The sequence below is a fragment of the Zootoca vivipara genome, chromosome 2 (assembly GCF_963506605.1).
Source record: "Zootoca vivipara chromosome 2, rZooViv1.1, whole genome shotgun sequence".
In the NCBI taxonomy this organism is placed as follows: Eukaryota; Metazoa; Chordata; class Lepidosauria; order Squamata; family Lacertidae; genus Zootoca; species Zootoca vivipara.
This window is the reverse complement of record NC_083277.1, coordinates 93911250-93926753: the sequence shown is the minus strand read 5'-3', so window position 1 is coordinate 93926753 and position 15504 is coordinate 93911250. Positions and strand designations below refer to the sequence as shown.

The 15504-nt window shown below is 41.2% G+C and overlaps 1 protein-coding gene across 10 annotated transcripts in view; it reads right to left on the bottom strand.

The window, feature by feature from the left end:
* CACNA1G (calcium voltage-gated channel subunit alpha1 G) overlaps positions 1-15504 on the bottom strand; it is a 177558-nt gene that overhangs the window by 96663 nt on the left and 65391 nt on the right. For all 10 annotated transcript variants that reach the window (XM_060271874.1, XM_060271876.1, XM_035104358.2 and 7 more), the window contains 4 exons: positions 7484-7635; positions 5996-6181; positions 5320-5434; positions 4387-4542 (listed from right to left, as the gene is read on the bottom strand). In XM_060271874.1, the coding sequence (XP_060127857.1) occupies positions 4387-4542; positions 5320-5434; positions 5996-6181; positions 7484-7635 (609 nt within the window). The remainder of the gene's footprint in view (positions 1-4386; positions 4543-5319; positions 5435-5995; positions 6182-7483; positions 7636-15504) is intronic.

Here is a 15504-nt window from a genome sequence, read left to right as displayed (position 1 = left end):
TAGAATTCACTTTAATCCAATGGGCAGTCTGTGTGTGTGTCTTGAATGGTCTCTGGGCTTAAGCTAGTACACCCCAGCCATTGGTAGTAAGTAGATAAAACAAATTTATCTCGCTGGTCTTTGACCGTATTAAAGATTTATTATTATTATTATTATTTTATTATTATAATTTATATAAAGTAGATATAACAATTTATATCTCTCCATGAACATGAAACAAATCTACATGCATAAGGGCAAGTGCATTAGCGTAGTAAATGCAAGCAAATCCCAGTGATCCCGACTGAAATCAAAACCTGGATCCATGGAGTCACAGGCAGTATGTTGCTCAAGCCTATCTAGGGCTTGGAGAGAGCACTGGCCAAGGCATGAAACTGAACTTCCATATGCAAATATTATTTAAAATGGCATCTACCTTTTAGGGAGAAACCAGAAGCTGGTGAAGAAAAATCTCAGTAGGAAGGAAGGAAGGAATCCAGAACAGGTTCTCAATTATTAAGGGGACTCTGTTGATTCCCTCAAAGAAGGAAGAGACTTTAAATCAAGGCTAACTTGACAACAACAACAAGTCCAAAACCAAACAACTACCATGATGAGAACAGCGGCAATGATGTGATTGTTCACCACAGAGGGAGAGAATGAGAGAAAAAGAGAGAGAGAGAGAGACAACTATCAGACAAAGTTTGGGGTGTTCATGCCAAGGTCTTACATACCACTGACGAGTCGACAGGCAGCTGAATACAGCTTAACTGCCTACTCGCTGCTTCCCGTTTGGTGATTTCCTGAAGTAAAAATGAGGAAGGAGGGTGAGGAAAGGGGCAGGGAAGGAAGGGAAGGCGGGTTTACAGGCTTTACAAATTTCAACATCAAAATTGAGAGAGTGGAAGATATCGGCATAAAAAGGATGGAAACGAAAAGGGAAAAGTGAGAGAAAAGGGAAGGCACCCATTGGGGTCAATTTCGTATCAAGGAGAAGCAGTGGAACAGGTCACACTACACTTGAGTCACCTGATGCCTTCATATCTGCTCTGTACGAAGGATAGTTCAAGCTGTTGAACATCCTTCATGGGGGAAAATATATATCAGCCTTACCTTAAAATTAAGAGTTCCAAAGAATTCTTCTTTCATTTACTGCTTGTTTGTATATATTAACAAGTATTTAGCACAGTATTGCATTTTTATATCTGTTTCATAAGATCAAGTGTGTTTCTTAAGCAGAAGCCCCCACCTCCACTCCCCAGTGCCACATAGTTAACCACCATTAAGGTTTTGATATAGAAAGGGGTATGTGTCTGCTGTTCAAGGGGGGGAAATATGTTGGACATAATCAGTCTGACTTTGTTGTACAAGCAGGCAAGGTTTTCATGCAGGTTTCAATTTGTTGGCTAAGGATTTAATTTTCTCTTCCCTGCCATAGTTGGTGACAGTACGGTTAATTTCCAGGGTAATGATGTCAGTAAGTTAGAACCAATTGAAAGGATGACTGGTCAAAAATTTGGACCTAAGCAAATAATAAAACATACATAGATCAGCTGCTCAATCTAAACTATTATCAAACTCACTTGCAGAAAGGAAGGCACAAGGATAAGCCAGAAAATTCTAAAATGTGGGTTGTTGTTTTTTTAAAGGACAATATTGTGATAGAAGTGTGTTTTAAGTATAAGGCATGGCCAACCCATTCCAAAAGCGCCACCAGGGGGTGACAGTAAAATAGCTCATAATTTCCCTCCTCCTTTCTCGGGCTCTATTCCTACACATAGTTTAGGCACAGTATGACTACCATTATGAATCTTAATTATTTACACACAGCTTCCATTCCCTTGCTCATAGGTTGTTTTGTGGTAGGGTACAAGTTTGAAGATGAGCCAGCCACTAAGGATTGCCTGAGACAAGCACAGAAACTGTAGGTAACATGAAAAGATTACCAATGGAATAATATGCTTCATAGATAATATTATTATCATGAAGTCCCTCGGGAGAGAAGCTTTATCTCTGACAGAAAGCTCTCTCACCAGAAGCCAATGTCGTTGTTGTTGTTGTCGTCGTCCCCCAAGATATATCCCCCAGGGTACAGACCTGACAGCTCAGTCAGTAATTTTTGCATTACCAGTTCTGTCAAACAGAGTCGCACTCCTCTTATTGCACAACTTACAACTGCTGCAAGTTCAGACACAAAATTCAGACTGAGCATAAATAAATAAATAGCCCACTTGCATGCTTCAGGGAACGTGCTTTGTGTGCATCTTGCATGAGGCACCAGCTAGGCTTATGTTTTAAAGGGTTTTTTTTGTGTGTGTGTGTGTTTTAGAACAGCCCCATTCCTTTGTATGTTTGGCTGCTGCTTAGCAACAAAAGGGTCCTGCGCAGTCAGGCACTAAAATTAACAAAGTGTTTCCAGAGTTGAAGAAAGGCAATTGAGGATCACAAAGATAAAACCAACCGCAACATTGAGATAAGTTTTCAGAGAGAAATCTCAAATAAGTGGGTGGGTCGGGGCACTTAAGGGAGCAAAAAGTATTTGAGTTTTTTTTTTTTTAAAAAAAAGGTTCACATGATAAGACAGCAGTAAACCTTGCTACTTTATTTGAAATAGGATTACTTGTATGCAAAGCACGTTGTAAGGAAGGAAAAGCCCGAATGAAACTCGAAGGCTGTTTGATTTGTTTTTAAATAGAACGGAAATTAAGAAAGAAAGACAGATCCTAAATCTGTGTAAACTGTGTAGGAATTCATAGAGTTTTGCTGACTCAATTCAGGGGACATCCCGACAGCAAAGAAATAGCAAACCTGTTTGTGTTCTATACATGTCCTTTCATAGGCGTAGCCAGTAATTGTGTATGGGGGGGGGGGAGAACCTCAGATTTGTTTTGGACTGCTTTAGGGGGGCAGTTGCCCCCAGGCTACACTCATGTGTCCTTTAGATATAAGGGTACCCATCAGGGCTTTCTCCCCAGCTGTAATTCACCGGAACTCAGTTTTGGCACCTCTCAGGTGGGTGCCATTGCCATTATAAGAGAACAAGGGAGGTGTTCATGGTGAGTTCTGGCATCTCTTTTTCTAGAAAATAATACTGGGCACCATATTAATTTCAGGCCATCCATACCAAACCAATAGCAAACGTTCATACCAAACCAAACCAAACCAAACCAATAACTAGCAGCAAGAGACATTCTAGGCAGGTAGACTTGCTAGGACCAACACATTCAAGAGTAAAGAATCATGTAACCATTTGGGCAAGAGCCAGGAGGTGGTTGTGCATTTACTGCCTGAAGTGTGATATATCGCCCACTCCTTGAGAAAGAAAGGATTGGCACAATGACCCCTTCCTAGGTTATTGAAGATGAAAAAAAAATACTATTAAATGGAGACATGGGCATGATACCAAGCAAAAACGACATAAATGAAATAAAGGCACTTGGGAAAGATATGATTAAGAACAAATAAACAGCTACTCCAGCTGCATTGCCCTAAGAGGCCCCCATAAATCTTCTCCTTAAACGGCACTTGAAAGAAATAAATAAAAATCATAGCAGCGTTTCTAAATGGATTTTTATAGTGTGAATGAATATGATGGCAAAAAAGGTGACAGACCTCAACGGTTGTTATTCTCCTGTCACACCTATATTATTAACAACACTTTAATTTAGAACCCACTAGACGCTGCTGAACAAAGCCCAAGATCAAAGGCATGCTTGGGAAGTCATGCAGAATAATGTTGCCTTTCAACCTTCACTATGACAGTTTACTGCTCTGAGACTAGATTTTTGTCCACCATCCCCAGCTGCAGGGAGAACTGCTTGGGGGCTAGTTTTAAGAGGACTCAGCTACGTTATAAACCAGCCTGCCAGTAAAACATGGAGGCCAAACTCCATTCAAAGATTTGCTTTCCAGCTGCCTGCAGATGGTGGCAGAGAGGAAGTTTAGCTAACAAAAGATCCAGTTTCTAGCAAATCGGTCCATAGAGATTGGGGGGGGGGAAATATATGCCAAAGTGTTGCACTTAAGGAGGAAGAAAGACATTCACTAAGGAACAACAGCAAGAAAGGCAGCAACATCACTCCTCCTCCAACTTTGTCCATGTGTTTATGGGGTTGCTTTTGGCTCCTAAATGCAACAAAGCATGGTTCAAAGGCACTGGCATTGCATTCATTCCATCCAGTAGTTATTGCATAAATTCTGCATCTATAATAATGCTGGCTATTTTCAGTTTAGCCTTTGATAGAAGCTAAAGAGTTTGGTTCATACTGAAGTATTTGTTAAGGATGTTAGTGCTACGTGTTCCCTTTTGTTCTGTTTGCCAGATCTGCTCATAAGATAATAGGGGTTCTAAATCCTCCGTACTACCCAATAGCAAGCATGAGATAAGTAAGTTATTCAAGGCGTTACCTCTGTTTGAAAACCTTCCACCAAGATGGCAACCAACAAGTTAAAGAGAACGTAGTTTCCGAATGTCATGAGGGCAATGAAGTAGAGGGCAGCCCAGGAAGAGGTAGAAGCCATGCCATTGTACAGGACTTTATTCCAGTCTTCCTGAGTCAGTATCTGGATGGGGGGAGGAGGGGAAGACACGTTAAGGGAGATAGAAGCACAGATCATTTGCACTCTCTTAAAGTTCATTTGTCCTGCTCAGTTGAAGTGAACAAGCATATTTTTTTTTCTTTGAATAAATAATTATTTCAATTCTTTGCCATTTTAAAGCTTGTCATTTCAGACAACAAAAACATAAATTCTGCAAAGACGATGGGTTTCTAAGAACTGCATCTGGAAAACCTAAATTTAAGTAGGTTCTGTATTTTATGAGCAGGCATTCCCCACTCCTACTCCCAAAATGCTTATACAGTGGTACCTCTGGTTAAGAACTCAATTCATTCCAGAGGTCCATTCTTAATCTGAAACTGTTCTTAACCTGAAGCACCACTTTAGCTAATGGGGCTTCCTGCTGCCGCTGCGCTGCCAGAGCATGATTTCTGTTCTCATCCTGAAGCAAAATTCTTAACGTGAGGTTACTATTTCTGGGTTAGCGGAGTTTGTAACCTGAAGTGTTTGTAACCTGAAGCATTTGTAACCCGAGGTACCACTGTAGATCTCTGAGTTCCGGCACCTCTTTTTCAAGGAAAAAAATAACACGTGCTCTCTCTCAGCATTCAGTATGACATTTTGGAGAATCTCACGCTGTTATCTCTTCAAGGGATAGGTGCTTGCTTATTCTTTTTGTAAACCAATTCGATTTTTTAAAAAACCTCTTTGAGATTTGATTACCATCAACCAATATATAAACCCTGTGAAATAGATAACTGTTAGCCATAACGGTTGCATTACCTGGAAAACAGTAACGATGGCCCAGAGCAAGGAATCAAAGTTCTTCCTGTCGGGAAGAGTGTCTCCATCTCTCTCCGAAGCAAATTTACAACCAAAGAGATGCATCCCAAGAATACTGAACGAAAGGGGGAAATGAGTATATTAAAGAAGAAGAACAAGATGGTATTGGAAGAGAGACTCTTCCATCTTAGCAAATAATGTTTGGAGTGAAGTTCCTTACTCCTGCACCCCACCACTCATGGAAGGACAAAGAAAAAGGGAATTCAGCTTTTAGTAAGCTACTTTCTCTCAGCTCTGACACCATGCCCTGTGGTGACTAGAAGTTGAAGGCTCATATAGGATAAGGCTTCATTTGTTGGAACGAAAAAGTTTGAAAACTCTTCAGATGAAGACTGTTGGACTCTTGAGGGTTCACAAGCTTACAAAACAAAGTGTTGCTCAGCCCGGGGAGTTTCAGGTTAAAGCCATCAGAAGTAGAAGCATACATCACCACTCAGGTGGGGGAAAGAAATAACTACCATTTTCAAAATATGCAGAGTTACATTAAATCACTTTCCATCTTAGCAACTTGTACTGTTTTTGCCATGGCAAATAAATTAATATTGGCCGATTCCACCTCAAAGCACAGACACAACAGGCTTCAAAAGGGAATGAAGGGGCTCATTTAAGTACCCACCTGAAGATAAATATGAAAAGCATCAGCAACATGCAGAATGTGGCGACATTGTCCATTGTTTTCATGAGCACCACCAGCTGGCGCTGGAGAGCAGGCATGAAACGGACCAGTTTCAGGACTCTCATAAGGCGAAAGGTCCGTAGAACAGACAAGCCTCCACCTTGCTGTCCCACTATCTCCCAGACACTAAGAAGATAGAAGAATAATGTTAAATGGGTTCTTGTGAGGAAGCAGTACATCCACGCATAGAGTGCATACAGCAAGTGGGGAAGGCCTATAGTCACTGAGCTATAGTAGAGCTCAGTGGCAATGCAAGTGTGTGAAACAGGGGTGCTCACAGGATGCTCCATACTACATGAGAAAAGAACTTCAGATAATAGGGACCTACAAGTATCTGCTCCAGAAATATGGAGGCCCAGGGGCAAATGGAGAAACATACATTTTCCTGGTGTTTTTATTTTAAAGGCTCAGTATTAACACCCACTGAAACTGTTGTTATAAACTGGGAAGGGGGGACCTCATATTTTCCTATTGCAAAGTTATCTGTGAAATTTAATTACATCACAAGAATTGTGGTGTTCTGAGCTTTCGCTCTTGAAAAAATCAATTTATTCTGTTTCTGTATTATATTCTTCTGTATGTATACTGTTTCCAAGTGCAAACAATCACATTTTGTTTACTACAGCACTGATGCGCGTTTTGAGACTGGGTACATATGCAATTATGATTTGGGGGGGGGAGTATTTAATAAATACATCAAATGCTCCTAATTTGGTATGTTAACAGCTAATAAAGTTATATACACAACTCATTTCATTTTCTTAAATTGTTAATGTTTAAGGTGGACAAAGTTACCTGCATATATTTCAGCTCCCCCCCCCAAAGAACTTAGGATTTCTGAAAATAATAGCCAGAACTTGCATTTGAATTACAAAGAATTATGCCAGCATACACTCCTAACATATTTTGCACGTGCCTGAAAACCGAACAGCCAGATAGGTATAAGCCCACTTTGAAGATACTTTACTTAATGGATGAGTGGTAAATGTTGAATGATCTCTTCAACTGGAAAGTTCTGCAGATAAAAATATCTTATTTTTTGTCATGCCCTTTTTAAAGATAATATGTGCTAAAGAAAACGGGTACATTCTTGGCTGCCATTCCCAGTGTGTGGCTGCCACAAGGAAGGAAGATAGCACTTAAGTAGATGCCGTTCAGTGGTTCCCCTATGCAGGAAATTCCCCTGAAGAAGTTATCAAAATGGTGCTGTTGCACATAATCACGAGAGACAGGAGACAGTGCTGCTTTTTAGGAAGTTTTCACAGCAGTTCTGGAGCACATATTCTAACAGAGAGAGGAAAAGAACCGAGACACCCCATAAACATTTCAAACGTTCCTTACTATTTTCCTGCAGCTTTATTTTAAACAGCCCAGTTGGGAGAAATCACTTTACATGTTCACATAAAATGACAACTCCAGGCCAGTTACCTGATCACGACGATGATCCCATCAAATATATTGTATGGATTTTTGATGTAGCCAAAAGGGCCGTACACGAGCAGTTTCAGAAGCATTTCTAGGGCAAAGAGACTAGTGAAGACAATATTGCTGATTTCCAGTGCATTGGTGAGTTCTTCAGGCTGGAGAAATGAAGAAAAAGGAGAAGAAAAATGTCAAAATGAACAAAATTTGTGCTCCAATAAGGCCAGGAAGTTCCAAGAGATGTCAACTCAGTAATTACTGTATTCGTACAAGTCAGCAAGACAATCTCTGGCCTATAAGTTATTTGTTGGCTCCTACAGTGTTGTTTTTTTTTTTGTAACTCCCGAAACTGACCCTAGCACACTATGAACAGCAGGTATGATGGGGAATTTATTATTTGATATCACCCCCGGCTCCCTATCCGCTGGTGACAAGACTAGCAGTAAATTAGCAAGAGATTTTAAATTAGTCTTTATGGCATTATATGTTTCACAGGTAATTAGTACACATTAAATACTGCAAGATAGTTATTAAAAGAGGTTGAGATGTGTATCATAATCTCACAAATAAAGTAGCACGGGGAGCTCAAGGGCACATTATCCTCGATCCTTATATACACTCACTAATTAAGAAACTTTGGAAAATTAACTGCAACATGATATCAATATTTTAAATAATGAGGAGTGATCTTCAGAACCCTTCTTGTTTTTGAGCATGCAGTTTGAGACTTGGTCTCAAATTCTTAAACATATTTATATACACCGCTTCAGTCAAATTGCTTCCATGGTAATATGCACTATTAAAAGTATCAAAACCGAGGTACCTATACCATAATTTTGAAAACCCAGCAGACAAAAACAGAACAATCAGCAACATTTCAAAATGCCTAAAAGGTTAAAAACACACACACACAGGAGACAAAAAGGTTCTACTTGGTGTCTAAAAGAAAATATACAGTTGGCAACAGGCAAGCCGCTCTGGGGAGCAAATTTCAAAGGTGAGGCACTATGGCTGAAAAGGCCACCTCTCTGGTTATCGCCTGCTTAAACTCTTAACATGGAAAAAACAAACAGTAGAGGAATATAAGAACAGAAGAAGAGTCCAATTGGATCAGACCAAAGGCCTATCTAGTCCAGTATCCTGCTTCCCACAATGGTCAACCAGGAGCCCACCATAAGGTCACGAGGGCCATGGCACTGCCTCACATTTGCTCCCCAGTCTAATCCTCCATGCATTTACAGTACTTAATCCTCTTTTAAAGCCCTACCCTTTAAAAAAAAATCTACCTAAGGGCTGACACACACCATGCATTTAAAGCACATGACCACCTTCAAAGAATTCTGGGAACTGTAGTTAAGAATGATGGGAAATGTGAGGAGGAAACTACATGCATAATTGTATACGCTTCTATTTTGTAACTTTGGAAATTTTTTCTAAATTAAAAAAAACCAAAAACAAATGTTGGACCCTTTCCTTGTAACAATTGTTCCAGCTCTCTAAGCATCTATGCTGCCATTTTCGGCACTTTTCCTGGTTCTACAATATCATTTGATTGCCAAAACAGACCCTTAACCAACTCTCTGTGCAATTCCCTGGGGTTTTTTGTTTGTTTGTTTGTTTGTTTATGCTTTTATTAAAGGACTTTTCATGAGTCACAAAAGTACATTCAGCGCCTCTGTTTTCGAATCGTACTCTTTTCTTCACTGAGAGTGGGGAGGAAGAGGCAAGGTGGGCCTAATTAATACGCAGGTTTACTTTTTCACACGTGTCTTTAAAACGTGTAAGATATTAAACACGTTTTTCATCTAAAGCAAATAAACCTTGACACACACACACATCCACTCAATGTATACTCTACACACACACACACACACACACCCATGTGGCAGGAAAGCTGCCCTATAAAGCAGTTTCAAATTGCCTTATTAAAACATGTGCTTTGAATGGAAAAATATCTTATTTACAATCTCAATGGCACTGAGGGAGTTGGCATATAGTTATTTTCATCCTGGAGGCCATATTATTTGAGAAGCAAATACTGAAGGCTCTCACAGTAGAAATACTAATCTTCTCTTTAATCTAGTATCCCACACTAATTTCTCATGCAGTTTTCTTCTTGAAATGTCACCCAGTGCAGCACTTACAGCTCTGTATTCCCTACCAGAAAATGATATATTAGAACTGTCTGAGCTTAATTCACAGTCGGTGAAAGAAAAAGACCCCTTCATTACTGTCAGTTGAAACAAACTAATAATTTATGGTTAAATTGATTCTAATAATGATATGGCTTCCATATCCATATCTGACTGTAATTCTATTTTGCTCCAGTTGAAGAAAAGAAAGTACTCAAACTGCCCCAGTAAGTACCGTAAGTAACTACAGTACATTAAATAGCAGGACATGTTTTGCAGAAATGTATTTTGTAGAAGGGTAGAGTTATCTAACCAGAGGAGAAATGCTGTTAACAGAATATTTTTTTTTTAAAAAAAACGGGTCTTTCTAACTAGTCATATTATGAAGACTTTCAGGAGTTCCCCTCTTTTTCCTTAGCAAAATGGCTTGTAAAATGTTGCTTTTTCTTTACTATTCAGTCTCCACTGCAATACATGTTCAGTACAGTGGTACCTCGGTTTATGAACACAATTGGTTCCGGAAGTCTGTTCATAAACTGAAGCGTTCATAAACTGAAGCGAACTTTCCCATTGAAAGTAATGGAAAGTGAATTAATCCGTTCCAGATGGGTCCGCGGCGTTCGTAAACCGAAAATGCGTAAACCGAGGTGTTCATAAACCAAGGGTCCACTGTACAATATATGCAGAGTAAAGATCGCAACAGTAAACTGCTTCATTAAGAGGCCACAAAGAGGGCACATAACTAACAAGAAAATTAAAAACAAGGCTTATCAAGGAGAAACAATGCAGCTTCAAAGACAGGATCAAAACAAGCACAGTTCTGGTAAGGGAAACCAGAAGGGCCAATATACTACAGACAGTATGCAGCTATGATGCCTACTTCACACAGAAATTTAGGTTTAAAGTTTTTGGCATAATTTTGGCCACAATTTTATTTAAAATACAAAATGTGAGTGGGTGCTTAGGCATTGGTTACGACTATCTGACATCCGCCTGCCTGCGGAAGTCAGGGCGAGGAAAACAAATTAAGGAGAGAATGGAGATGGGGGTCTGAGACTCTACTCTCCTCAACTGCTCCCAGGGGCTCTTCCGTGGCCCTAGCCCCTTGTAGGGGGTTCGGACGAAAGCATGGCGAGCCCCTGGATTCCTTTAACGGAATTCCCCGCAGCAGCATTGTAGGGTCAGGCACGGCCAACCATTTCTCCTACAGCAACCATTGGAGGGGCCGGCACAGCCAATCCTGATCCCTCCACCAACCAATTTTTAGTAACCAAAGCCTAACCGCAACCTTACAAGTTGTGATGAATTGCTACGCAGTAGGTGAAAACCAAGTGGCACCAGCCAATCAGCCAAATGGAAAATTCCTACCAGGCCCCTGCCCCAAAAGCAGATGACCCCATGAGAGGCATAGCAAGGTCAAACGCCTAAATAAAGGGAGGGTGGGCGGGTGATCCGAAGCTCGCAGTGAAAGAGAAAGCCCACGCTGCAAGCAAGGGATATAAAGCTAGTAGGCTGTCAATCAAAAATTGCAACATAGAAATCTCCCCAACAACCCAAATTCTCCAATTACAGTTGAGGCCATCCAAACGATCCCGCCCAACAGCAAGAGGAGGGGTTTTTGCTAGCCCCCACCGCAACACGTGGCTCTCCATGAAGGAGAACACACTTTGCTATGTAGAACCTCAAATATGTTCACCTGCATACCACAGCTGCCATCACCACTGCTGCCTTTATAGACCCCTATCTGAAAAAAATGCAAAAATTAAGTTTCACCCCCTAAAATAATATGCCCTACATGACAGGCCAGGGTGTGTGTGTGTGTGTGTGTGTGTGTGTGTGTGTGTGTGTGTGTGTGTGTGCATGTAGAGCTCAATTACCCCTCCTGATGTGCCACCTCAGACAAATGGCTCACTTTGGCTCATATAAGGGCTATATGTGGCGAGGAAACAAAAACCACTAAACCCAAGGATGTCCTTCCAACTCTATGTTCTCCTTTCAGTCACTTGAGACCTAGGATTCCTGTGCATTTTCTCTTATCCCAAAGCAGATAAAGTCTTCTCAAAAGTCTTGCTCCCTTATAATGATGTACAGCCTCAAAAAATGGAAACTTTCCCTCAATCTGAAAGTAAAATTAAGGTCACTTCTAGCTGTCAGGGTATGCATTCAGAAAACGGTGAAAGAAAAGTAACCTCATCCTCAGAAATAATCTATGGTAATTTGAACTTTACAAGCAGATGTTTAACCTCAGTTACTCCATGCACAGCTTTGTCCATCTCAAATAAATGTTATATGGCAGTGTTCAACAACTCTGTCTCTGTGTAAATCAGCAAAAGACCTGGCCTTGCTACTGGAGCTTGTATTGAGTTCATTTAAGCTGACTTATGCTGCTATAAGAAAGAGTCACTTTCTGCTCACATGTAACTTACAGGTTTTCCAGAGATCACTGTTTGTACATCTTCCTGCCCCTCAACTAAACCTAAGATCAATGAATGGCAGCAACATCTGTGTACAAATTTTTCAATAGGAGTTGCTGCGGCATAGTTCCCAGAGTGCCCCCTCCAAATGCAGAAATCACCTCAGGAAATTCAGCCTTCTGCCCTTGATGTGGGTTTGATCTAATGAACATGTGCTTGCTTGCAATCAACTACTATACCTGTAGTCTTTTCATCCTCCTCAGAAACCAAGTGTGGAACTTTATAAGGAACCTGCTATTCACCAAATTGAGGGCTATGGATGTAACCTCCATTAATCTCTTTAACTGAAATAAGAATAGCTTACATGTCATCTCTGGAGAAAGATAATATTAAGCCTTTAGAGAGAAAAAAACCTCTGGCACCACAATTTCTAATCAAACTTGTAATTATGTCATAGTAACCCCTCTTCTATGGAGGGACCCAGGTGGCGCTGTGGTTAAACCACTGAGCCTAGGGCTTGCTGATCAGAAGGTCGGCGGTTCGAATCCCTGTGACGGGGTGAGCTCCCGTTGCTTGGTCCCAGCTCCTGCCAACCTAGCAGTTCGAAAGCACGTCAAAATGCAAGTAGATAAATAGGAACCGCTACAGCGGGAAGGTAAACGGCGTTTCCATGTGCTGCTCTGGTTTGCCAGAAGTGGCTTTGTCATGCTGGCCACATGACCTGGAAGCTATACGCCGGCTCCCTCGGCCAATAATGCGAGATGAGCGTGCAACCCCAGAGTCGGTCACGACTGGACCTAATGGTCAGGGGTCCCTTTACCTTTACTTTTTAACCCCTCTTCTGGAAACCTTTACTTCTGTAACACCTTCTATTCCCTTGCTGTTTTTCTCTCCTTAGGTTAATTTTTGTGACACGTTAGTTCATATTCTACCTCCGTTATTGTCACAGTGAAAGAAACAGTTCATGGCAATCCCTTAAACCAGTGTTCTTCAAAATTGGGTTCCCAGATGTTGTTCGACTATCATCCCTAGCCCACCTAGCCAATGGTCAGGGATAATGGGAGCTGTAGTCCAGCAACATCTTGGGCCCTCGAGGTTGAGGAACACTATTTACAATGCTGGCTTTCTGGAGATTGTCAGCATCCCATTATTCCATTACTTGAATGTATGTGAAACTAGCACACGATAGAAATAGTCTGACCCATCTAACCCTACTTCTAAGTAAACAAGGGTAGAATTGGGTTGTTAGTCATCCAACCACATAGTGACTGCATAGCATTTCTTTTTCCAATCTGCCGCAATATGCCTTGGAATTTGGCTATGGCATACGTAATACGATCAGAACCCCACAAAGAATTATGACTCGGCACAAGGCAGCTGAGGGCATTTTCTCACAGGAATTTATATTAATTCAGAACATGTGCATTCAGTGTGCCGTAACCGCTTTAGGCACCTGTCCACAATCTTCCCATATCTTCCTCCTGTATTCATGGCAGACACAGAAAACTGTAGGATGTGTTCAGGCTTTCAAGCTGAAACAGGGAAATGAACTCTGCTGTTGGGTTTTACCCAGTTATTGCCTTTTTGGTGTGTCTCCAGGTTAGCTTTGCCTGGGATTTTGAAGGACATGCCATCAGCAGTGAGATGGTCTGGAGAAAGGAAGCATGAAACCTCACCCAAATGAAATAACTGGTATTTCCAACATCCTGAGAGTTTATTCTCTGTTGTTTTCTCTCTCCTGCTTCCTATGTATTTTGTGCTCGATCCGTTTATGAAACAGCAGAACATAAATAAATAAAAATAAGCCATTGGGGATACCTGCTCCAGGCTGTGTCTCATCCCGGTATGTCACAGACAACACTTCTTTCTTTTCTCTTACACTAGCCCTCCCAACGACAGAAAACAACAGGGACTTTCTTGTCAGTAGAAAATAAATCAGCCAGCTCACCCTCTCATTGCCTGAAACCATTGTTAATAAGCACATCTCCTGCCATCCAACCACCAGCTCCGAAGGGGCTTCACCTTCCAGTTGCCCCTACAAAACTACCTGAAATAAACCTTCTGAGGTAACTGGAATCTACAATGGATTGCTAATGTTTAGGTTCATTTGAAGGGATAGAAAGAGTTCTTCCTCAGAACTGGTGGCGGTGGGCTCAGGAATGAAGTCAGCTTATATGGTTTATCTGACAGGAAAGCCATTTGTTGCAAAGTGATTCTGAAAGTAAACTACAGCACTGTATTGCACAATTTGACCCTGCAGCTGCAGTCATCACTAGGTCACTGTAGCCTCAAGCACATTAAAAGCTTAGGGTGGAAGGGTTGTATAGAGTGTGTGCTCTATGCCCACCCAGAGAAGTACCCTTGGTTCAATAGCAGACTTTTCATTCCTCATTTTTATCACACAGTGCCTGAGGAGAACTAATAATTCCCATTTCTCTCCTGTACAAAATCTACACAGGCCACAGCAATTCAGGACAAAAGGCAAATAAACTTCTGACAACTGCAATGCAAGGTGAAACCAAGAGGTTTGTAGTCCTGGAAGCAGCACAATACTCTAGCTCCCTTCACAACTCAATTTCAAACTGTAGGGTAACCAGCCTCATATACCAGCGTACTTGAGTCTAATTAATGCATGAAGGGGTCAATGCCATAGAGCAAGCTGTAGTTTGGCAAAGGAACCACTAGGCTAAGCTGGCCCTGTCTTGCCAAGCTTAGCCTATGTCACTTTCCCTCACCTTGGACAACCAATGGACAACCAATACTTTTGTTGTCACCACTCTAATGAGAATTTAGTGTATGAGGATTCCCGACCTGCTCTGGCTTAGCCACATGGCTTTAATCAGTCTCTTTTCTTTCAGACAAGAATGGAGTCTGAAATTAGTATTTCCCCCAATACCAATAGTTTAGGAATTTTACCATTTTGTAACAAAGCAATGTTTTTACTGCCTGTGCAACCTCTTCTGGAAAAGCACGTGAATCTGACCTGTGAAGAGTTTTGTAAGTAAACAGTTTTATGAGTTAGTACAGTAAATGTGTGGTCTCACTTTGTACTAGGGAAATGGGATATATTAGGATTCACTGGAAAGGGTCCATTTTAAAGGCTTTACAGCCTCTATTTTCACGCTTTTTTTGAGGCATGCTTTGCCATGTTTAATCTCTACTGGGGTTCTCTCACCCAAGATTACTTGCCCCAAAATTTCCAACACAAGCCATGCCAAAGAGATGTCCTATCCTCTGGTGCTAGCATGCATTCAGGAGCTATGAACATCAGCCAGGAAAGCTCAAGGCAGCAGTCATTTGCAAATGCTGGCAGATAGGTCCCAAATGATGAGCTAGCTTTGCAACCAATACATTCTGCCCTAATTTCCTTGATTAAAGACATGCCTATCAGTGCCGCATAGCTTAGAGCATCCAAGCCCAGCAGTATACTCATCAGCAAAGCACACCCTCACAGTTTCAGTTACTCAGGTTATGACTGTGT